General features: G+C 39.3%; 1 protein-coding gene across 7 annotated transcripts; it reads left to right on the plus strand.

The window, feature by feature from the left end:
* Positions 1-164: 164 nt before the first annotated feature.
* Positions 165-21,545, plus strand: LOC117234426 (14-3-3 protein zeta). 7 transcript variants are annotated; one of them, XM_033495603.1, is made up of 5 exons: positions 165-306; positions 12,368-12,675; positions 13,433-13,556; positions 15,671-15,834; positions 16,282-21,498. In XM_033495603.1, the coding sequence occupies exons 2-5, from the start codon at positions 12,376-12,378 to the stop codon at positions 16,435-16,437; spliced, it is 744 nt and encodes a 247-aa protein (XP_033351494.1). In that variant the 5' UTR covers positions 165-306; positions 12,368-12,375; the 3' UTR covers positions 16,438-21,498. The 7 variants fall into 7 exon arrangements, with proteins under 7 accessions (XP_033351494.1, XP_033351492.1, XP_033351489.1 ...); XM_033495601.1 differs by lacking the exon at positions 15,671-15,834 and adding an exon at positions 15,096-15,259 and having other exon boundaries at positions 167-306; XM_033495598.1 differs by lacking the exon at positions 15,671-15,834 and adding an exon at positions 14,517-14,680 and having other exon boundaries at positions 172-306.
* Positions 21,546-22,593: the final 1,048 nt, after the last annotated feature.

The raw sequence follows: 22,593 nt of genomic DNA on the forward strand, positions 1-22,593 counted from the left end.
CCACGTATGTATATATTACAACAGAATTTTAAAGGAAGCATAGGAATAGCAAAGATATTTGGAAAAATGTAAAATAATTGATTTTGTCAAATGCACACAAGCGAATTAATAGTTTGTCGATAGAGTTGAGAAAAGGCGGGAATGGTAAAGAAGTGTATTTCGAACGGACGGAAAGCGTCAAGTGAATGCAGTTCAAGATGGCGGCTTCCGCTCGTTGCGCCAGTGCACTCTGTGAGATCGTAGTGGACGGGAGCCGTTGAATACGCCGAAGCCTCGACTTTCTAGGCCGTTTGTAACACTCTAAAGGTGAGTCTTTTTTCAAACGTAATTATATGCGTGTGTACAAGTGAAGCAGAGGTCATTGCACGCAATGTCTTTTAAAATATCGCCCGTAAATAATACGAAGTGTAATTGAACGCGGATCGTGTAGACCCCGTAGCCATGCAGTCGCCTGATCTTTTTCACAAGTTGCTCGAAATAACTTGTAACTTGGTCGTTTTATTACATTTTCGTAGTCGAAATCGTTCATTTCGACTCGTTCTCGTTTGATGTACGTCATCATATCATTTCGTTTATCGAACGAATTATCATTTTAATAAAGTTCGTTAGATTCCAGTACGATAAAAAGGTGGTCTGAAGGTAGTCACTTGCCGCTCACAGCGGATGCGACGCACGCGACGCGACAGCCCTAACGAACAAGATAATTGCCGCCATCTTAGTTGTATAGTTGGTGATGAAATTATACATTTTATGCTTAAAAAGAATCGAAAAAATAATTAGTTTCAAATCTCGCTCTACCGTATACCTACACGATAGTTAACGTATTGGCAGTTGTTTTCATCGAACATAGGAATTTCTTGATATGACAACTAACCGCGTAAGTGTTGGATCGATGTTACAACTAATATTTGCTTGCAATATTTGATCCCTTATATGGTTCGGAGAAATCGGAGATACATTGCGTAGTAGATTTAGCTTGTTCTCTCGCGTACAATATGTATTTGGCCTGCTTCCGCTTGAAATCGTGTTAAAGCACGACACGCGCTTTCCATCTTCGTAAAGGCGTTGTGCCGAGCACACGCCCTTTGACAGGTGAACCGATCATCGTGCTTTCGATATTACGTCGACACATCTTGCCTGATAAACACCCAAGTCCATATACGTAATATAGGTATCCATCAATAGTAACATTCGATTTTAGTTCCCGTGCGTTAGGTTATGTATAAATTTATGTACTGTCTCATTATTGACCGACATAACACGCGCGCAGTTCATAATCGTCCATTTTTCTCAAAATATGTAGTACGTCATTCAGTTCCGTAAAGTATTTCCACGAAAAAGATTGGACGCAGTAACGCGCCATTCTCTACCTTCTCTCTTTAATTAGTTTATTATAGCGAATTATCTCTCATTTTTGGTGAACGGCAATTTTAGTAGAAGGTACTTGGGCATTTATTCCACTATATTATTATATAGTGGAGGACCGTGAATTCCCTTTCTCGCATCTTTCTTTTACTCTTTCTCGGTCATCGAACAACTCGAATTGAGATAAAGTTTACTGCTTTTGCCAAGGTCAACAATGACGATGGCGATGACGATAGTACCGACGACAGATTTTCGTTCCCGTAAGCTTACTTATTAAGGCTCGCTCGTTATCATATAGGTGATGTGTTTCATAAGTTTGCCATTTTGTTATTTCAAGGTGTTTTCCATTCCATTTCTAAATTTATTGGAAAAGTCGTAAACATCGTTGGCACGGTAATTCTATCGATTCATGTCAATGTTCTACTCCTTCTTTTTTCCAGTCTGACCGTCTCTTCGTTCGATCATCATTCCCACCTTTCTCTTATTTTTTTCTTTCCATAATTCGGTAATTTGGCGTGCAACTATTGTAAGTTCGAATTTGAAATGAAAAACCCCGAAATAACGCGAGAAAAGCTTCGAATGATAGTTGTCGCGCTAAATTTATAAGTAATAATAAATTGGCGAGTATGCGTGCGGTCTCGAGTTGTTGATCGGTATGCTCAAGAATTTGACCGAGCAGTAGCAGGGGGTTGTTCTTGCTGAACGCTACCCTTATCTACCATTGTTCGTTCTTTTAACGTGACGCTATAAACTAAACGGCTAAAACTAGTCGGTTAAAAACAAACAAGTTCTTGCTTGTTAGAGGTTGAAGAAAGTCTCGGTGGTCGTGTTGTTACATGTAGTGTTATATATCAAGGACAACTGTCAATGAGAGAAAACGGTAATTAAACGCGTTATCGAACGGGTAGTCAGCTATCGATTTTATGGTTCCATGGACGGACCATAGGTATAACACTTTGTGGCTGCGATCGAAATTTGTGGAAGTGTGTATGGTACGAGTATCGTGTACGGTCGGAAATTGAATTTTACCGATTAATAAGGTATCTTGGATACGACAAGAACGTCGCGTGTCTCTTTAATCGTTGTTCACGATCGTATTGCCATTTTGACGAGTGATCGCATCTGAACTTTTCTACATTCTCTTTACTGCTAACGACTAAATCGAGTGGTGTTTTCTTTTGTTTAAAAAGAATCAACTAGACAGACTTTCGATGAAATTATTAGTTTTATTCGAGTGACACGCTTGTTTATTCATTCGGAAATATTTTTACGTAATTGTTTATGTTAAGCATCCTTCCGCAAAATATCGACGTTATTTGCGAGTTATTGACGATAAGAAGATATAATCGTAGAGGTTTTTTATTAGCATAGGTGTGCTTGCAGCAGTTTGCACTATTCGCTTTTTCGTATCGTTCCTACGTTACCATGTTTTCAAACGTCTCCAAATTGGTTGCCCGAGTCTAAGACGTTCGAGCAAGCGTCGCATATTATCTTTTGTTCTTGTAGCTAATGATGTTTCAGTAACGTCGATATATCGATTCGACTAGTCGGTATTATAGAGTTTCAAAGTTTCGAAAGATCCTCTCGATTCAGCGAATGTATCGCGAAGTATCGTGTGTATTCGGCCAACTCGTGAACGAACGAGCTGAACCGAATCGAAGCAGCGAGCTTGACATCATTCGCTATTCCAAGACGTCTGACGCAGAAACTCGCGCGAGTTCATCCTGTATAGCTGGCGCTGTGTTTCGTTTCTTCGAATGTACGCGCGCCACCTCTAACGTAAATACCAATTGCGCACGATGTTTTTTGTTCGATTTTTTCAAGAATAATCGGATCTGATTTTTGCTGATAGTCTGAGACGAGTAACGTGTCCGGTTCGATAACTTTTCGTACGTTTGATAGGATCTAGTTGATAGGATCTGAATCATAAATCTAGTGATCGATTTGTCGAGGCGGATCGTTTTGGTACGGAAACTATTCGGTTTGTATAAATCGTAATGCGGCAGGAGCGTTTGCGATTTTATCCCTTTTATCGACACTTTTGCGTGCGGACGCGCGCGTGCGCGTGTACGTGTGTGTGTGTGTGTGGTCGAACGTGAAACTAGAAGAAGCTAGTAGTAGAGTAGCATAAAAGTCGAAAGAAGTCTGACCCGTTGCAGTCAACCTTTCCCCCACCTCGTTGGTGTGCTCGATGAACTCAAGTTGGCATAAGATTTCGTCGTAGGTGAATGAAAATATCGAGCGTAACGGAAGACGCGTGTATTAGAAGACGAGTGAATGGCAGCGGCACAAGCACGCACTTGCTACGTCCGTTGCCCGAGTTAGCCATTCGAACACCGGCAATAACAGCGTGTTAAATAAGCACGAGTTTTTCACATGGTTCACCCTTTTCTTCCTTCTTTTCGTTTTCCCTTAATTGTAAGATTAAACGTAAGTCATGGGAATAACAGCAAGATGGTCAAGGAAGAAGCAACGGAGAATGTAGATTTCGTCGAATAGATGGTGGAAATCATCGAGTTGAACTTGTTCGAAGGGAGCAGAGATACACCTGGTTGGAGATGAGAGTCGAAAAAATATAGAAGCAGCTGAAATATCACGCCTACACGTTATCCGTACGCTCTACCACCTGTAGTACGCGTTGTTGATGGTTCGCAAAAGCTCGCCCTTTATACGCATTTCAATCGGAAACTGGTTGCCGATGTCTGGCGCGTTGACACGGCTCTCCACTACCATCGTTTTATTTGCATTGCGTCGTAAATACAAATGTTTCTTACGCTTTCTCACGTACCTATAACTCGCACTTTGCTCGCTCATCGTTCCTACTCGTTGGTTTCTCGATATATTATCAAATCTTGTAGAACACAGCAATAAAAATAGCATGGTGCATATACTATTGAAAATCAATAACGAAATATCCTCGAGTCTGGCGACTACGCCCGGTGCCTCGACGACGCGACGAGGTAATGGAGAATTTCGTTAGGCACGACGAAGCTTGAAAAATACGAGGACAGTTTTAAGCCGGTCCACCTGTACAAGGTCAGTGTCGTAACAGTTACGCTTCCTCTATCCTCGATGGCCTGCACTTCTCTCTTTTTTCTTCGTTCCATTCGATACGTTTATATCGATCATCTATTCTCGAAAAGGCGTATTCAAGTTGGTTCTTCGCGTGAAACGAGAAACTCGTTCATGGCCGACCGACGATCAAACGAGCTCTTTTGCCTTATCGGTTGCTACCGACGTGCTGCGAAAAACTGCTCGTTTCTGCGTCAAATATTTGCCCGTTTGCAAACGCGGAACAGAGAAAAAGCAGCGATATCGTTTAACCGTATCCCTCTTACAAATTTCGGCTGAATTTAATCTAAAAGAAGTCACTCGTGAATAAGCTGGTTTGTCATCTGGAAATCGAAAATTGCGAAGTTCTTGCAGTTACCGCGCTCGCATGACGCTCGTCGAACGACTTGCTCTCTTCGGTAATATCGCGCGCTCTTAAACGTTTGACACGCACTGTGCTTCACGTAACACCGTGCATCGCTATACGCACCTTGATGCGCAGTCCGTCGCAACTTATTTCACCCGATCTTCCAACGGTTGTCAACCATACCCACGTTCGCTCGCTCTACTGCACAGTCTATGATGCAATTTATTTCACGCTTATCGCATATCGTATTATTCTATAATGTCCTTTCGAATCTAACGTGTTTATCGGAATATTACATACTTCGTGCCGTACGAATCGAAAGCGTGAAATCTAATCTCTTGTTGTTTCGCACTGTACGAAGAGTGATATCGATAGAGTCGTAATGACAGTAACTAAATTACTTCGCTACTTCTCAACGTCTTACCGCTATGGATTCGAAATTAGAAGAATTCCTTCGTATTTGCTACCGAGTTTTTATTACGTGCAATAAGAAGACGGTCGAATCAAGACGGCAAGTTCACGCGTTGCCCATTTGTTTCTCTCTCATGTTTGTATCAACGTACTTACGTTGTGCATGCGGAGCTACTATTTTACTTTATTGTTTGCCATCGAATTACCTGTCGTTTCGTATGAAACGTTCAAACGTTAAATTCAGTGGTATCGATACGCTACCTACCACTAATAACAAGCAATGATAAATCGACGAAAGAATCAAACGAAAACGTAACGCTTGAACTTGTCTCTTATTTTCTCGATTACTATCGATCGACTCGTTGCGACTCGTTTGTTTGGTCATCGTCAATGTGTAAGAGCAAGCATGTCAAAGGCGACTCATTTTAAGGATTGCCGAAGACAATTAGCTTGATGCTACTCTGCTTTCGATTGGTTTATGATAGGTATTTGGACTGCCTGTTATGGCCAGTGAAAGTGCGAATAACAATGTTAGATGCTAAACGACAGCTAGTGATGTCTGATCGCATAGCTTTCAAACGTCGAAAGTTTGATCGTTTGAAAGAGAAGAGTTTAAAGGATCGCAAGCAGCTCAAGGTTACGTTGTCTTAATTAAAGGATAGGAAGATTGTTCCTACAAGTGTATGATGATCGCGAAATGGAAGCCAGAGGTTGCTTCGTTGTAAAAGAACTATGAAAAACGGTACAACGCTTAGGACAAAGAAGCATTACGATTTAATGCACGGTTGAATGATTCAGCCACGAACTATATTATCGGTTTATCTGTTTCTTTTACCAAAAAATTTCTCAGAAACAATTGGTCGAAATAAATACCCTATTTCTACAAGATTCGGCAAAGAATGGCAAAACGGCATTAGCAGAGGTGGGGGTGAGCAATGGAAAATGGTGGCCAAGGCAGAAGGGCGGGTCGGTTGCAGGGGTTGCGCGCGCCTCCGCAGATCAATATTTCATTTTAGCTTCGCCAACCAGCTAAAGAGTAAAGGAGACGAAAACTACCTACCTCTTCTTGTACGCGTCTTCTCGATACAACCATTGTATTCTACATAATTACCACTTTTTCTATACTCGTATTCTCGTTGATACGAATCGTCCACATTTGTCTTTTTTTCCTTATCGAACCAAATGCATTCCTATTTTTAATTTGTCTTTTTTCCTGCTTGTCTTCTCCTTCTCTCTCCCTCTTTTTTCACCCCATATATTGTAGATTTACCGGAAAAAAATCAAAATATATGCACCTGCGTTCGTGACGTGAATCTGTATGAAAATTCAGAAATTATTGAAAAGAGCGAACCTCGAGGCCAGAAGATTTTGCGGAATGCCGTTTTACCGTTTAATACGTACTGCAATTGATTTTACGTTTACGTACTTAGGCTACGAGTTGGCGAACCATACGACGAAAAGTAGTTTCATTTAAAATGAAAATAGAAATCAATCGATATCTTTGGATGTTTATTTGATACATCGTATATTTTCAAAATGATTCGCCGGCAAGAACTGCGTATCACGTGATGATACACGTGTTTTCGCGTCACGTTGAGGATTTGATTTTACGCGCAAGTTCAATTTTCAATGTTCGCATACATTTTTATTAAAATGGAAAATGGTTTCGTCATTCGAATCTTTTCGAAGTGTTTTTTCTAAAAGTATCGTAATAATTATATAAATGCAATTAATTATGCATACAAATAAACGTGTGAAACGTTAATATATACGTGAAAATATATATGTACATATATAACAAATCGATAAAAAATTATTACGACTTTTCACGATTTCAATTTTTCACTGATTCGAAACAACCATGGAAAATAACATTTTGGTAACTTATACAGCGTAATTAACGAAAAATAAAAAGTATGAGAGAAGTGGACTTGACGTAAAAAGCGATGGAGAAAAGGATGTACCTATCCGATTGATTTAATTCGAGAAAACAAGTTTGAAGGGATATGAGGCAGGAAGAAAGAAAAGAAACTACAAGAGAAGAGAAGAGAGGAGAAGGGAAGGGAAAGGAATGAAAAAAGAAAGAGCAATGATATAGAATGCATGCGAAAGAGATATTGAAAGTATATATGCAGAATATATAACGCGTAGCGCTGCGTAGCGCAGCGCAATACGACGCTACGCATCGTATTCCATGGCTGGCGTCCCGGGACAGGGACAACCGTGCGCCACTGCCCCACCCAACCTTTCAAGCCGGCCATGCTGGGCGAACCGATCAATACTTCGGCTCGGTCACGAAGGAAACCGAGGGAAACCGACCTAGGACGAGTAAAACCGAATGCGGACGAGTCCGGGCACGAGGCGCGCCGAGTCCCCACCACGAGCAGCGTTGCCGGCTCAGTCGTGCGGGAGTGGTCACTGAGGGATGTGTGGTACCGTAACTGAGTGACTGAGGAAAAAGACCCGGCGTAGTTTCTCCGCGTAATACGCTCTCGCTCTTTACCCCCCTGAACAAAAAAGAACTAGCAGTACCGAGAGTCTAGTCAGTTTTCGGCCCCCCTCCCGATTTTACGCGAAACTACGGAATACGCTGATCGTATATTTATTTAAGTATTTATTGTACAAAAGACTTTAAATATAGGTAAGACTGCGACGATTCGTTGCTCTGCTTCTTTTCTATAAGTCTATGTCTCGCATTTACTTTTCTGCTCTATCTTTCGAGTTTCTCTCTCGATTTATTTAAATCTCTAATTATTTTCTACCTATTTAGTTTTTTTTATCTTTTTCGTTTGACTTCGTTCTTTGCCATGCATGCCAAGGTACAAGTGATTGCTTCCGTATCTCCTTTATTCGAACCTCCTTTTTGCAGGCCGTATTAGTATTTCGAGAATGTGCTGGAAATTTCGCTTTGTGTCGCGTTTTCCTACGATTAAACTAACGAGTCAAGGAGAGTGAATCGGTTATCGATCTCTGCGGTATAATACTGCGACGCAGTAGAATCGAAGTGAATCGGCGCGGTCTCCGCAATGACGCCGATTCGTTTTTCGCCGGAAGCAAGGTGTTCCCGTTGTTGGTTTCTTTGTCCTCGGCTTGTTCAAGTCCATATCGCGACATGAAGCGGTTGTGAACGCTTCGAGGACGGGGCGTGTTAACTAAGGAGAGAGAGAGAGAGAGAGAGGGAGAGAGAGAGCGTAGACAAGGAATTTCGCTCTCGCTTCGTGAAAGTAGCGCCGTGGCGCTCCGTTTGACTGCTCCCTCTTCGGCTGAGATACGCGACTACGTCGAGCATAACCTCAAATCATTCATGATAAATGTACACAATTTTTTTTATTTCAAAGCGTTTCGCGCGTTTGACCTTCGGCCTGACAGCGTCAGTTTTGCTCCTCACCTCCCACGGAAGCTACCACTTTGCGTGTCTAAATTGAATGTCTTTTTCTACCTCTTGAAACGTATTCGTGTGGCAACTGGTAACATTTTATGAAACCTCCTCGTTTCCTCTTGTTTCTTTAGTTTATCAATTTTGGCTAATGTGTTTAAATGCGAAAAATAACGATTTAAAGTAAGCGTAATGTACGTTAACAGAATCGTAATTTATCGTACAGAATATAACGCGTAATATAACGAGATATAGATAGACATAGATAAATGAGAATCGGCCGATAAAATTCGTATTTTTATCAACGTGACAGAGATGTCACGTTTTTCGATCCGTGCGACATCTTCACTAGTATTCATCTCAGTGACTGAAATTATCGCTTTTTGGTGATCATATCATATAAGTTATTTCATTTTCGAGATTTTTAATGCAATGTGGGATTAGTCGTGGTAGGTAATGGATGGGGTCGGCCAATGGGGACCTATTTAGGACCAAATGCAAAGTTAATACGAGATGAATTGTAAGAATCGTTATGGCATTTGAAAGAAGAAAGATAAGGGTATGAAGAAATTGTAAAAGAAGCACGAAATGTGTATTTCGCGTTAATCGCCGTATCGTTTATCGAAGTAGGTTTGACCAAGAGAAGTAGACGTAGAATTTATATCGGTTAGTTCGAACAAACAGTTGTATGTATTTCGTCACGTTTCATTCGCGATCCGGTTGAAAAATTTGCGCCGGAAATATTTCACTGGCAACGTGGGATTTCTCATTAGTTCTCGTGTAGATCCGGCAACAGTGTCGCCGAGTCTCTGCTAACCTAAAGCCAGGTGATTGCGCGCGATTAAATATAGGACGTCGAATACACCTACCGGTTTAATATTTCCGTCCGGGTTTCTTCGAAGAAGAATTTGGCTGCTTGACCTTCCGTCTATCTACCGTCACGCGGATCGTGCTACTTGTCGAATAATCGACCAATGATAACAACCATACGAAATGATACGAAATTTCGAAGAAATTAACTCGTTCGATTCGCAATTTGCCATTTTAGTATCATTCAGTTTGTAATATCGATTCATGGATATATGTTTTCTCCGAGATGCTCAATCGAATCTTGATTTGATTACTAATCCAGCTTGTGATTACTTACGTCGTACATAATTTTATCGACTATTTGCACATTAACGTGAAAAACGATGCTCGATGAATGTATATCTTGTAATAAGATTTACGATTAATCGTTTTTCTTGAACGTCGTGTGAGCCAACGTATTCTTGAATATCTTTTTGCATGGTGCAATGTTCCAATCCGATTTATAATAGTTCATAGTAAATACCACGAACCGGAAGCACGCGAACAAGAAATTTTAGTCTAATTTTCATTGCCGTATATACATTTTTACAGAAAAACGGTAGTTTTTCTGGTGACATAATGTTCTCGTGTCCCAACAGTCCTATTAGATGAATGGATGTGAACGGCGATCGCGACAATAACGATTCATACGCAGTTTCTACGTAACTTGCATCGTCGTTATATTTACCAGCGTGATAAGGCGCACTAAAAGAAAACAAGTTTCGAAAAACTGCTCATCTGTTTTTCAACGTTGAATCGCACTCGTAAATTGGGTATGCGCAAATTATGAAAAATACGCGTGCGCCGCTTTGCGAATAATCGTTTGGAGGGAGGAGCTGCTTCATGGTTGCTTTATGACAATGATGTAAATGTTTACTGATTGATACGTAAAACACCGTTGTTCGTTACCCCTTTAAGTAGCACAGAATGCATTTCGCTCGAGGAATTAATAACAAAGACTTACCATATATCGCACATACACGAAATCGATCATGTTCCAGCTTTTAAAATTACTTACTTTGAATACCAATGATCGATGTTATAGCAGCGTTTCAGCTTATGATTAGAAGTAGGGTAATAAGAACAGCGTGTTTTATTTTCTTGTAGCAAATTCCAAATTTTTTACTGCTATTATCGCGATAAGTGATGGATTAATCCGTATTTATCGTATGTATAGAGATAGATCGTCGTATTCGAAATTACTTTGCTAATTGATTTTTTCGAGCCGTCTGGAATCTTAAAACGTGAATCGAACGGAGTTTGCGCGTTATTTGTGTGCACGAGAAAGAAAGGAGGATGATCGATACGAATGGGAGTAGAAAACGACTCTGCTTGAAGTCAAATGGAAACGTCGTTAAACATCGGTAGGGGAACGCGTAGAGAAATGGTGGTATCGTTTCCGGTATAATCCGCGATTCATTACTTTCATTCTTGGATGCAGTTGTAATCGACGCGTACGCGTGAGAAGTATATAGATTTGCCTGTTACGTCGCGTCACAACGATGTTCCTTGCCGCCGTGACTCATTGGGGGAGAATCAGGCGCCATATGCGATATAGCTGATATAAAAGCTCCGTGCCGATATTATGGATTCTTTCTAGTTACTGTTGATCGTGGTCGATGATTTTCGCTGATTCTATCTATGAATCGATGTTCTTAACGATCGTTGAGATCGAGAATGTAGGGTAAAACGCGTACAAATACGAAACCGAAGATCTCGGGTGCGCGTGCGCGCGCACGGTCGACGAACGGTCGTAGAACGTGTTAAAAGGAGTCGAGATGTTTAGATGTGTGCCTACTACGGTTTGGCGTTGTAACGCGGTCCGATGCAGTGACTCATCGTTACCATGCGATTATATCCACGTTAGTAAAGATGTCGTTGAAGTTTTATTCTTTCCATTTATGCGCGATCCTTATCGATCGATCATTTTATGGAAGATTTCACAATCGTTATACTCGCTTCTATCCTGCTTAAAAATGTAACGGATAAAAATCGATCGAATGAACATAAAAATCTACCGGTATTAATAGAAACAGGAAAAGGAACGTTTGCAGCAGCTTGTGTCGTTTTGAACATAATCGGTAGGAATAATCACGCGATAACATCATTCCATTGGAAATAATTTGTTAGTTGAGTGCATAATTTCTAGACACGAATCGTGATAAGAGAGTATTATAATTATTATGGATATTATTGGATAAAAATGGTTGGAAATAGCGAAAAATTAATTAAAAGTTCAAGTTTTCAACGTGAAATAGTTTTATGCATTAAATCGATTGAATTAGTCGTTGATCGCAAGAGAAACGTAGATTTTTATCAAACAGTGAAATCCATTATATTCCTATTGATTTGATTTAGAACGTAAAAATGTTTGGTGTAGAGCTAAAGGTGCACGTGACGTTCATGGTCAAGGCTGAGAAAGACCGAATTTCTCTTTCGGGTAAATCCATTGTCAATGACCGTTACCAAACCGAATAAAAGGAGAATGTAACTGCGTTTTCGAAACATCTGCTCATCCGTAGCTTCGAAGAAGAAATTCCCTATTTCTTTTCGAAGAAGAAGGAAGAAAATACTCGCGACACTATGTGCGAACGAGGCCAGTTAGGTTGAAGCACACGCGCGCACGGCCCGAGTACGTCATACTCTGTGTTCTAAACGCGTCGGTGAAATCTATTCTCACGCGCGTACCAGCGACTCCCGGATAGATGAGAAAAGGAACTCAGCGACATTGAAGCCGCGAGTTAATCCAACTGTGTTGTACCGTTACGCCTGTGTCGATGTACGTTATGTACACACCTCCTCTCCTCTCCTCTCCTCTCCTCTCCTCTCCTCTTCTCTTCTCTTCTTCTTTTCCTTTTCAGTAATGTTTTCTTCGTCCTTTCAATTACGCCTGACTGAATTCCCTCGTTGTTTGTTTAGCTCTGTATATCGAGATTTTTGTTTTCTAGCCGACACAATGTCCGTCGATAAGGAGGAATTGGTTCAGCGTGCAAAGCTCGCCGAGCAGGCAGAAAGGTACGATGATATGGCAGCCGCGATGAAGGCAGTCACCGAAACAGGAGTCGAGTTATCGAACGAGGAAAGGAACTTGTTGTCGGTAGCGTACAAGAATGTCGTTGGTGCAAGACGTAGCTCGTGGCGAGTCATCTCCTCCATCGAGCAGAAAACCGAAGGTTCTGAGCGCAAACAGCAGATGGCCAAGGAATATAGGGAAAAGGTTGAGAAGGAGCTGCGTGAAATCTGTTATGACGTATTGGTAAGAATTCCCTCCTTTTTCACTTCTCTTTTACACATTTTATTACGAATTATTATTATGCAATTTCGATTTGACGAATAACGAAATTCACATAAATGGGAAATGTTTGCGTATTTCCTTCTTAAGTGGATGAGACGCACACGATCAACTACGATACGTGCATTATTCTGGTCGGAACATTCTGATATGGTAGATTTAACACGTCCACGGAGCAGTAGCTGGCTTTTGGTGTTTATAAATGGATCGTCTTACATCGGTGAACGATCCTTTCTGTCGCGTCTGCGTATTCCATGGCTGGCAAAAGCAAAGATCGCTCATCGGTTTGGATTTCACGTGGCTTGATTACCACCTCCTCGGCTCGGCTCCTTGTCCAATAGCTCGTCTTGCGATCTTTTCTCGTCGTCCAACGAGCATGACAAAACTTGTTCCAGTAATCGCAAGAACATCTTTCTTTATCGCGATTGAATTTGCTTTGATAGCGATTAGCTTGATGCGACGTGTTCAAATATTCGAAACAAATTTACATAAACGCGTTTAATATTTCAAGCCGCTATAGCGAGGAGCGTTTGGAAAACGGAAAGCACCGGAATGTTTCCCAATACTCACTGGCATATTCGTCGTATATTCGCGTATATACGATGGAAACGGAGATTTTCATTTTTGTGCGACATCACATATAAATAGACAGAAAAATCGATGTAAATATTTAAATAGAGGGGAAAATATGTAAAAATTGATCGCACTGTCAACATTGCAGGGACTCCTTGATAAGTACCTGATCCCTAAGGCTAGTAATGCCGAGAGTAAAGTATTCTACCTCAAGATGAAGGGCGACTACTACAGGTATCTCGCAGAAGTCGCTACCGGAGAAACCAGAAATGGTATGTATCTGGTAATGCGATAAATTACTAACAGCTATACAACTACAACTTTACCGATTCCGATTAATAATCACTGTTAGTCGAAGTTGATTTTTCATCGACGCTCTTCTAAAGCGTTAATACGACGTAAGATTTTGTTTTTTCTTTTTTCTTTTTTCTTTTTTCTTCTTTCTCGCGTTACAAAGTTTCTTTGAGATACATGGTAATTTGAAAGTAATTGCACTATCGAAGATACACTGTCTGTAATCTGACATTGAATTCGTACGAGAGAATCGATATACGTCTTTCTTCGAATAGAAAGGTGTCGCACAATGCTCTCGTACCTGTGACCGTCTTCGTAGTTGTACTTCAAAAAAAAAAAAAAAAAAAAAAAGAAAAAAGGAAGCACAGCTGCAACGGCAGGTGTTCTTCGTTGAAACTACTCTCTGATATATTCTTAGATTTAAGTGGATTTGAAAAATTCCATGACGCTTGTCCTATGTCGGAATATCTGTGTATAACGCGTTACACCTGAACAGAAAAACGTTCCTAAAACGTTGGTGGAATTTAACGCCGTATATTTTTCTCGATAATAACAAAAACGTCTGTTACGTTTCATTTCGCTCGTGTATATTCGATGTTAAATTCACATAATAACATACAGAAACAAGAGAGAGAGAGGTGTCGTTTCTTTCGAAATTAGTTTGAAACGCGGACAAGTCGAATTACGAGTTTCGTAAATTGATGTCGGTTAGCGTGTATCAGATCGTTCTGTATCTATGTTGTTGTCATTATTACTATTATTATTATTATTATTATTATTAATATTATTATTATTATTAGTATCGGTATCATCGTCACGTTATCTGCGAAACGTTAAAGATGACTATGTATCGAGGTACCATCGGTGTTAAATTCGAAATATCGACGATTACGAAAAGATTGAAATTTTGCTGATAATTTTGCACGTAATATATTCAGCCGTGGTAGACGACAGTCAGAGGGCATACCAGGATGCGTTCGAAATCAGCAAGTCAAAGATGCAGCCTACCCACCCGATCAGGCTAGGTCTCGCCCTGAACTTCTCCGTTTTCTATTACGAAATCCTCAACTCTCCAGACAAGGCCTGCCAGCTGGCCAAACAGGTATAATTCACAAAGGCGAGGGTTGATACGCATATCGATAATAGAGTTTACAGCAATCGCGGAAAGATGCGAAAGGATGGTGGTGATGCAGTGGAGGCAAAAAACATGATATTCCGCTTTATCGTTTATGGGGTGATGGAAGAGGCACTTTAACCTTTCCAACTTGTCGTGTATCTAAGCTCTGGTCGACTTCTTTTTGTTCGCACAACCGTATAGTACGCTCACGTACACCATAACGAATACTGTAAATGTTCGCGTAGAATTCAGGCGAGCTGGATGCTCGTTTCTTTTCCCGTTTCCTCTTCGTTCTTCCTATCCCGAGGTCCCCTTACATATATATCGCGATAGAGGGAGGTCACGCTCTATGTATACGTTTGTAGAAATTGTAATATGGATTTCCCGGTTTGCATTACAGCGGTAGTCGAGGATTCACAGAAAGCGTACCAAGAAGCGTTTGACATAGCAAAGTCAAAAATGCAGCCTACGCATCCCATCAGGCTCGGTCTTGCTCTCAACTTCTCCGTTTTTTATTACGAGATCATCAACTCACCAGACAAGGCCTGCCAGCTGGCCAAACAGGTATAATTTATAAAAACGAGGATGATGTCGGTAGTGTTCACAGCAATCGTGGAAAGTTGCAATAGGAAAGACGACGGCGGTGGTGATGCAGTGGAGGCAAAAATATGATTTTACTTTATCTTTCGATGGGAAGACGCTTTTACTTTTACAACTTGTCGGCGTGTATTCTAAGCTTCGTGATCGAACTCGTGTATGAATATTTAACCCGAGAAACTTAGTTGCGCACAGGGGTTGGATAGTCGCTCCATTGGTTCCTTCTCCCTATTTTTTATTCCTTCCGATTCCGACGTGCACACACACACACACGCACGCACACACACATACACTTATACAAATGTACCTCGACAGAGGTTATGCGCTATCTCGAAATTTATGAAAGTTATAATTTAGATTTCTCGGTTTGCATTGCAGCGGTAGTCGAGGATTCACAGAAAGCGTATCAAGAAGCGTTTGACATAGCAAAATCAAAAATGCAGCCTACGCATCCCATCAGGCTCGGTCTTGCACTCAACTTCTCCGTTTTTTATTACGAAATTATTAATTCTCCGGCTAGAGCCTGTCATCTTGCCAAACAGGTTAGGGATAATCGACAGTTTGATGCTTGGTTGGATGACTATCATAGGTTAAACAAATAAACGTACTTTATATAATTTACAATTGACATCAGTGTGTCGTGGTACTGTGCGGTAAATGCTATGTTACTGAGTGCATACTAACCCATAAAAAAAAACAACAGAAAGAAAGAAGCTCCTTCGATATTTGGTGTGATCATTGCTGTAATTAGTCTCCACTGTATCCGGTAACCATTCCGCATCATACGCATTTAATACGTATATGTTCGTAACATTTTCTATCTCTAATAGAAATTGGTTAATGCTTTGCACGAATGTGTGATCTCGCGTGATTGAAAGAATGCGGTTCCTGTAGTTTTGGCGCGATTGCTGAATAAAATCGTGTGTGTAAATTGAAATGAACGCGGAATGTACGTTTTATCCAGTTTAACGTTTGCGTAAATGTTTTAGGCGTTCGATGATGCGATCGCAGAACTGGACACACTTAACGAGGACAGCTACAAAGATTCCACGCTAATTATGCAGCTTTTACGCGACAACCTCACTCTTTGGACCAGTGACACGCAGGGCGATGCGGACGAAGCACAGGAGGGTGGAGATAACTAACCTTCCTAAGCTTAAGTCCTTTCTAACCTAATAAGAACATCCTATTCTCTATCGTCCCCCCGTCCCTTGAAGTGCTCACCCATCCATCCACCCGAGATCGATTTATTCATTCGCCTGTCCTTTCGTCCTTCGCGTACCTCGCTGCCCTGTCCCTCCTTCCCTGTCACTTTTATTCTTTTCTCATTCCGTTTAACAATCTTCGTTATCTTGTCTGTTTTACTATCCTATCGCTCTTACTCCTCGTTTTATTATTCTGTCTTATCCCTCTTCGGGTTTCCCCTCTATGTCGCCCTCTATGCCTCCCATCCTTTCTCTCTTCCATCCTTTTCTTCATCTTTCCTGCCTTCCTTCTTTACGTCCTTACTTCCTTCCACCTTTCTTCAATTACACATTCGCAAGGGCAAGGTCGCCTTTTTCCCGCATCCTTATTTTTTAATCTCCTCCTCGAAAGTCACGACCTCTTTGTTCTAACGCGACCGCACACTGCTGCCAATGCCACCGCCACAGCTGTTACGCCCGATTCGAAAGCTCGAACACGAGAGAATCTCGTTCTCGACCGTATCCTTTCCTAAAGGATCGATTCACGTGCCGGTCGCTGAATATACTCGCTATTGCCACTCGTCAAAAGTTTTGAATTTGAGTATTCAATTTCAAAAGGAGTGTCGATCTACGACAGGAGGGGGAGGGGGGATGGAGAGAAAGGGGAGGGAGAGAGAGAGAGAGAAACGAAGAGAAGATAACAAAAGGCCAAGGAAAAAATTAGCGAATTTATGCGAAATTAACGTAGGATATTGCGTAACCACGCCTCGCGCGACCCTTAACGAAAGGAAGCGGTCGAGTCGTGAGAGTTACTCGATCTCTTGACAACAAGTTTATCCGAGGGAAGCGTTATTGACTCGTGTTTGTGTGGAAGAACGGGAGAAAACAAATTGTGGATGAACAGAGGAAAGGACAGAGAGAATTTCGCAAACGCTGTCTCATCGTACAACGATAAGGTAGTATAAAAGATAGTATCGAAGAGTATAGAAGAGAACAAAAATGTTATATGTAACGTTATAAGAGAGAAAGAGGTAATCGCTAGTAGATTACGGGGTGTAAATGATGCTGTCGAAATCGTGACCGATGGAGGTAAAATGTTGAATAAACTAGTCTTTGACGGGTATGTAGAAACAGAAACCTGTATCGATATCGCTGTTCAGATGAGACGCGGGATGCGAGAAACAGCCACGAAACACTGTCACTACTCCCAAATCTGCTCACTATTTACCATCTAAAGTATCGCTAAACGAAACAGAGATTCGAGAAGAAACGAAGTGAAAGGAAAAAAGCACGCATGAATCTAATTACATTATATCCAGTTGTCATTAAATTAAATTTCACATTGTCTAGCAAGTACGATATTATTATACGAAGGGAAGAACGCAGGAGGAGAAAGGAGAGTAAAAATACATTAAGTTATTAAGTTCCAACACATCAGTGGTGACTTAATTTTTACATTTAATACTTTTTACATATTGCACGTTAGTAGTACACGAAAAAGTCTTATGCATACACACGCGTGCACGCGAGTACAGAATACTACATTTTGTGTGCATATTCGTTTCCTGTTTTCTATTCCATCTTTTTTATGTGTACGCGTACCCGTGTGTGTATGGTTTATAATTGACACGTTTAAAACGACTCTTTTGCTTTTAAATATTTTTTCCAAATTCGAATTTTTGTCCTTGTCATAGTTGCTGTATTATCGAGGTGAGTGAAGCACATAACTTTAAGAATGCATTTTTATCCATCGTACGCCATGACCGTCCGTTGCTAACGCGTGAATATCTGAGAAGGAAGGGGACGCTTGATTTTGATTTCTTAAACAGCCAATCGATACGTGACTACCTCTTAAGAAATTTCTCTCGATATTTCTTCTGTCCTGATTTTTAACTACAATAATTCTCACAAGCTGTGATTCTCTTTCTCTCGTTATGCTCCGCCTCCTCCATTTCCTCTCCTCTCTTCTATCTTTCTTTCTTCCCCTCTCTTCCGTATATATGTTATAATATATATACATATATTATACACAATAATATATATACAACAGATATTTACCGGAAACTCGATTACTAATGTCATGATAAACGAAAGGAAAAAAAAGAAAACGAGAACAAATTATGTGTACGCGTGTAAAAAAAAATCATATTCTCCTTAATTTTAACATACATACGCAAGTACGCAAGCATCTATACTCATTTGTATATATGTACGTGCGTGAGTGTATGCATGTATATATATTATATATATATAATCAGCTTTTTTTGTCGGCATGATCGATCTCGTGAAATTTGTCGATAGAGTTCGAGGATAATTCGTTATATCCTGCTATTTTGCAAATTTATATTAATAACTTTACAGAATTTCTTCTAAGCAGAGCATTATCTATGAATTCGGTTAATGCAAAAAAAAAAAATGCGAAGTTGGCGGAATGAATTTTTTTCCGTTTGTTCCTTAACGGATAAAAGCTCCATTATAGATCTTGATCGATCACCTATATAGTGACCCTACACCATCAACCATCACAACTTATCAAACAACATGTTTCTTTTGGTATCTCGGGGTGACGTATTCAAACGGCAGATCACAAAGACGTGTAACGGTCTGTGATCGGCTCAAACGAAACCTTGATAAAAGGGACGAACGTTGCCATTTTAAAAATGGGAAGAGTCAAACGATAACGATAAATCGATCGCGTCCAAATGCAACGGATACGTTCGGTCCAGGGGCGGATTAACATGTATATATGTATGAATCAAGTACTTCTAATTATTTGAGAATTATGGCAAGTCCGTTTTGTATCTTAGTTAAATTCTAAGTAACAATTCCTAATTTTCGCCGATCGAATAAACGAAATTCCATTTGTTTCTATGTTAAAACCAATCATTCTTTTTTACAATATTAAAAATAAATAAACGTTAAATATTTGTTCGCTTTCGTTTCTTTTTTACTCTGTTTCTATTGTTACATAGTCGGTTGAAATCCTTAGAAATCCACCATCCGCCTCTGGTTCGGTCCATTCCATTAGGTCCTAATCTACCTGTCTCGGTAGAATGAACTCGACATATTCTTCGTCTCGTATGCATGGATACTTTTAAGTGTATGTAAAATACGCGCGCTTACCCTAAACACACAGGCGTAGACTTACATATACAGACACAAAACATATAATAATATACGTAAATGTTTACCATATGGAAACAAATAACGATTATCGGTATTACAGCGTGTGTTGCGTGGGTAAACGTTCCCCAAATATGTTGTACTTTTTAATGTGTCCATGTTTCTGTCGCATTGAACACACAATAGAGTATGAATGAACGAAGTTGGAGTACGAAAACGAGTCGATTTTGCAGAGGTATCCATAAAATCGATTCCGAATAGCAACGTGGGAAATCAGTACTAATCCGTAGATTACGATTTCGTTCGAAAAGTACCGATTGAATCCGTGATTGATAATTTTATTCTTTTTAATGTGCGTTTTCTATCGGTTTACGCAAGTATTAGTTACCGATGCAAAAGAGACTGAGAACTAAGAATGGTACGATAAAATTATGCAGAATGGTTCCCGAGAGAGTCTTCTTAAATCCAACTATAAATGAACCAGTTAAGCGAGTTCGGGTAGATATTATAAAAGGAAATTGACACCATTCTTTGAATGCAACTACATATATTGTTCTTTAATACCGGTCTCGCGCAGCGCATCTTTAGTAATATTCAATTCCTCTTTCTTTCTCCTTGGCCCTTTTGGAATTCCTAAACCATCGGCGTTCCATCAACATTTGTCCTTATATCCTTGTTACTACAAGGAGCATTAATTCGTTGTAATCGATTTATATATCTTTTTCCTTCAATATTTTGATCTTCGAGTATGTATATATACATATATCTTTTTTTTTTTTTTTATTAATGACATCGTCGTAAATTTACTTTGTAGATAAAGAGAGCGAAGATCTCTTACGGGTTACGAAGGGGTGATGTACAATTTTTGTAATTTTCTTATTTGAATCCTTCCTGCGCTCATTTCCTTTATTCATTTTCTCGTTTCTATTTACTTTTTACTCGATCATTGTAAAAGTTTAGATTAGTGATTTGATTATCGAAATATTTATCACTGTGTTATAACAACAAATGGTAAAACATTGTCCTTCACTTTAATAATTATATAATATCTCGATTCGTAAAATTTCTCTCTCTCACTCACTCACTTTCTCTCTCTCTCTCTCTCTCTCTCTCTTTTTCTCTCTCTCTCCTCGTGGAGAAAGCTAGCCATCGCAAATTTCAAATATTCATCCGCTACATTTTCCTAGTTTCCTCGTCCCGAGTTATGTTGTTCTATTTGTATTTATCATCGATCATCGTAATTGTAAATTATAATTATTATAAACGTTTACACGAAATAATAAATTCTGATAAAATGTCTCAGAAAAGCCATAATCTCGATTGTTCTGCTTTCCAGTATTATCAAGTTCTGGAAGGACAGTATATTCTATATTGAGTCAATAAGTCCAAAAACATAATAACGCTTACATCCTTAACAGTATTTTAAATACAGATTTTGAAAACTTGATTTCGGAGGCTAGGCCAACGTAAGCACAATGTTCCTATACAGTAAGAATTCTTCGTTACAATTAATATTATTATTATCGTTTTCATGCTCGCTAGCTTCGTCATAATTTATCTTCGGTATCATTGATTCGAGATCCATCTTATGTAGATACTGAAGAGAATTAGAAAATAGGTAAAAATAGGTTCGATTGGATGTGAAATGAAAATTGTTTGATATCATTTTCAACACTGATTCGAGCGAATAAAAGCCTAGAAATGGAGGGGATTGGTTTTTAATAAAACAGATTGTGTATTAACGATATTCACTTAAATTTAACCCTCTTGAAATAAAAGAAAAAGCAGTGTTGCAACATTTTGGTAACCTATATTGAAATTAAGAACTTAGCCATTGAATGGGTTCGCGATGTCTTTGTACATCTTGTTAACTTTCAAAGTTTATACGAAAATATGTATGTTTGTATATTCGACTACGAAAATATAGTAATTTAGTTGGCTTTTAATAAGTATCCGTATGTAGATCCTTACATTCTTGTGTCGCGTCATAATTTTTTATTTTTGCATACGTACTCGCATACGTGCATTTTTTCAAGAAAAGAATCCTACTGCAAAATAATTATACAAGTCTTTACATACAATCGACGTAGTTGATAAAGGAACTTTCTATTTTCTTCAAATATCTAGATTCTCTTTATTTCTTTGTCGTTTAGTTTTCTTTTCTTTTTTCTCCTTTTTCCAATGCAACCGATTATATAAGATCGAATCGGTCTAATAGTAGTTCACGATATTTCGACATAACATTTTTTGTTCCATCGTGCTCTGTACTAAAAATATGAAGTCATAGGGCAGGATAACGAAGTGCATATAACGAGTACTTGCAAAGTGCTTAGTTTAGTTGCGTACTATTTTTTGCTCATAGGGCTGTTATCCAGATCTTTACATAATTGCTGGAGATAAAAAACCAACGAAATTGGATTAAAGTAACAGCAGGTAATAAAATTTACGAAAGAAGTAAAACAAAAAATTGATTTGTTGATAAAATGTAGAAACAACTGAAATAATTTGTTTGAAAATCCGGCGGATCAATTACAGCTGATTTTTTAAAGAATGATCAGTTTTGATGAAATTTATCGCTAAAATCCAAAGATATTCTTTTTATATGTCGTATAAGGATATCTTATTACACCTTAAATTTGTAATAATAATATTGACATTGTCACGTATAATTTTTTTCGGCACTGTTACTAATTTCTTTCTTTAGAGATAAAAATTCGTTACTTAATAATCTGATCATATATCAATCTACATACATGTATATATACACAAGACGCCATAAAACTTTTCTATTAGTAGTTGATGAAATTTTGATTTGTTAAAGCAAAAGCAAATAGATGGTATTTTTGAGCTTCTGTTCTTTTCAGTGACACGACTGAAAATAAAAATAACTAAATGTCAAACCACATTCGTAAAGGAGCCGTAAAAGTACATATTTATATATTGTTATTTATGACGTGCAAAGTTCATTTTATCTCAGATTATTATTAGAATGAA

The sequence above is a fragment of the Bombus vosnesenskii genome, unplaced genomic scaffold (genome assembly GCF_011952255.1).
Source record: "Bombus vosnesenskii isolate JDL3184/JDL3185 unplaced genomic scaffold, Bvos_JDL3184-5_v1.1 scf7180000013305, whole genome shotgun sequence".
Classification (NCBI taxonomy): domain Eukaryota; kingdom Metazoa; phylum Arthropoda; class Insecta; order Hymenoptera; family Apidae; genus Bombus; species Bombus vosnesenskii.

What these genes read in the sequence shown, in the direction of transcription:
- LOC117234426 (XM_033495603.1), top strand. Translation starts at nt 12,376, where the DNA reads ATGTCCGTCGATAAGGAGGAATTGGTTCAGCGTGCAAAGCTCGCCGAG. An exon ending in AAATCTGTTATGACGTATTG is followed by an intron (nt 12,676 to 13,432) that starts GTAAGAATTCCC and finishes TCAACATTGCAG; the next exon opens with GGACTCCTTGATAAGTACCT. An exon ending in CCTGTCATCTTGCCAAACAG is followed by an intron (nt 15,835 to 16,281) that starts GTTAGGGATAAT and finishes TAAATGTTTTAG; the next exon opens with GCGTTCGATGATGCGATCGC.